Source organism: Cynara cardunculus (assembly GCF_001531365.2).
Source record: "Cynara cardunculus var. scolymus isolate 2C chromosome LG 4, CcrdV1, whole genome shotgun sequence".
NCBI lineage: Eukaryota > Viridiplantae > Streptophyta > Magnoliopsida > Asterales > Asteraceae > Cynara > Cynara cardunculus.
The window spans coordinates 12,607,893-12,610,696 of record NC_037531.1 but is presented as its reverse complement, the minus strand read 5'-3'; the positions used below and the strand labels follow the sequence as shown (position 1 = coordinate 12,610,696).

Below are 2,804 nucleotides of genomic sequence, written 5' to 3'. Positions count from 1 at the left end.
GTTGATTTTGAAGGAATTGCAATGGAATTTCACGCGTTTCGTTGGCAAGAATTGGAATGTAAGCTCGCAAAAGAATTGAAATCTACGTGTTGGGGTTGTCGGTCGTGAAAACGACAATTGTGGCATGGTGATGTTGGGATCAAGGTGGGTGGTGGTTGGGGACTAGGGATGATGATGCCAGTTGGTGTGGTGCAAAGATAAAATTAATTATTGATGAAGACGTTGGTGGTGGCAATAATGATGGTGGTGGGGGAGTGTAACATTGGGCATCGTCAGGTTGGCAGAGGTGGTGAGGGTGGGGGGTGTGGTGTTGATTAAATTGGATGTAAATGTTATTTTTGTTTTTTTAAAACCAAATTATAAAATCTGCTAGAAAATAGAGTTCAAAATTTTCATTTATGTCTAGGAATTATCAAATCACTCAAACGTGGAATTCGACGAAATCCAACCAATTAATTCTGTGAACCAAACATCATCATTAAATTTGGTGAAAAGATTTTGTCATTCTAATTTCATTAAAACCTTTCAGATTTTGCGAACCAAAGAATCCCTTAAGAACATAGCCTGGGAAAACAAGAATTTGTTGTTAATTATATATATGCTTTTTCTCAACATTTGCATCCTATGAAAGTATGACATTACCTAGAGTGTTCCAATACTTTTTCATGACATTACCGACACCCGAAATTATCATTATCTGGTCCTCATTATTCTTTTATTTTCTTACCTCGGTCGTTCATTTTAGTTAGTTTAATAAAAGGGAAAAGTCTAAAAACCCAATGGACTTTAATGTTTGGAATGATTAAGTCATTGGACAATTTTTTGGAATAAATAAGTCATTGGACATTTGAAAACTTGTTAAATAATTCTTTGGACTTTCTAAAACCTGTTAGACACATCCTTATGACCTATAAAAGTTGTTAATATGGTAAAATAATGGAAAAAATTGGGGGAAAAAACCAATTGACTTTCATATTTTGAACGATTAAGTTCCTAACTATTTTTTATACCAAACAAATACTTACATCTATAAAATGAAACAAATTTTCCAAATAAAAAAGGATTTAAAAAAATTACTGATTAATTTATTTTAATTAAAAATAAATATATTTCATATATGATTTCTTAGATAAAAAAAAGGATTTAAAAAGAATTGCTGATGGAATTTATTTTAATTAAAAATAAAATATATTTTGTTGATGATTCTTCAAATTAAAAAAATAAAAAATTATTTAATTAAATTACTGACGGATTAACGATAAAACTTAACTAAATACATAATTAATTAAAATTCATCGCTAGTCTTCATTGGTATATATGTGCATGGATTACTTATATCTAATTGATGACTAACTTAACAACCGTCAGACGTTCTAAAACAGTAACATGTTAATAAGTGTGAAATATCGTGGTTGAATCTTGTCGGTGATATCATTTCACCGACGGATTAGAGACGAATTTTAATTAATTATGTATTTAATTAAATTTTATCGTTAATCCGTCAGTAATTTAATCAAATTATTTTCTATTTTTTTAATTTAAAAAATCACCAACATAGTATATTTTATTTTTAATTAAAAGAAATTTCATTAGTAATTATTTTTAGATCTTTTTTTATTTGAAAAATCACTGACATAAAATATTTTATTTTTAATTAAAATAAATTTCATCAATAATTTTTTTAAATATAAGTATTTTTTTGGTTTATTTATTTCATTTTATAGATGTGAAAACTTTTTTGGTTTAAAAAATGTTTAAGGACTTAATCGTTCAAAATATGAAAGTCTATTGGTATATTTCAGATTTTTTTTCATTATTTTACCACATTAACCGGTCGTATAGATCATAAGGATTTATCTAACAGATTTTGAAATGTCCAAGGAGTTATTTAATATGTTTTGAAATGTCCAACGACTTATTTGTTCCAAAAAATTGTCCAAGAAATTAATCATTTCAAACACTAAAGTCCATTAAGTTTTTTTAGACTTTTCCCTTAATAAAATTATCCTTGATTGATAATTAGGTCATAGTTTATAGGTGATCCATGTTTAGTTCATCGTATCCATGTCACTAATCCATATATTACACAGCCTCATTTTGAATATGAATGGATCCATCATTCCTGAATTAAGAATAAATCCAAATAATTAACAAAACTAATTTGTTAATGATGATAAGCTGTCTAATGGAGCTGGTTTAGGCTTGAGATAAATAGGCCGAAAATATTAGACTAGACGATATTAATTTTAGTTTTCTACCACATGGCATCTCGTTAATGTGATATGATTTAAATTCTCATTTCCATCACCAGAATTTTTGGTTCTAATGCAAAGTGTTCTAAATTAATTACATTGTTTTAAGTATTTGGCGTAGTTAGGATATGAATTGTAATCGGTTGACTTATGAATGGGTAATTTTCTAAAAAATTATCACATAAATAATATTTTAAGAACTGAAGTTATAAACTTCATTTTATTTATAAAAAAAAAGGTTAAAAAGACAAACACCTAAGACTTTGCCAAGACGATTAGTGTCACAAGAACTAAGAAAACCATGCCCACCCAAACTTGATGATGATCTCGATCAAACTCAAACCCTAGCACCAAGAATCAAGCCAGAATCCTTCAACTTTTCATCAGTAATTCCATCAATACGTTGTCTCATATCTTCACTCAAATGGTTTTTCCAATCTCCAACCTCTCCTTTCCTGAAAAAAGCCGCCTTCTCCACCACCATTAGCTTACCAAACTTTTCAACACCATTTTTGTTCACCTCCAAAGTACTTAACTTCTCAAAGCTACACA

General features: G+C 28.7%; 1 protein-coding gene across 1 annotated transcript in view; it reads right to left on the bottom strand.

Moving 5' to 3' along the window:
• Positions 1-2,448: 2,448 nt before the first annotated feature.
• LOC112510886 (flavonol 3-sulfotransferase-like) overlaps positions 2,449-2,804 on the bottom strand; it is a 1,243-nt gene continuing 887 nt past the window's right edge. The window contains exon 2 of the mRNA XM_025116237.1: positions 2,449-2,797. Coding sequence (XP_024972005.1) covers positions 2,590-2,797 — 208 coding nt within the window. The 3' untranslated portion in view covers positions 2,449-2,589. The remainder of the gene's footprint in view (positions 2,798-2,804) is intronic.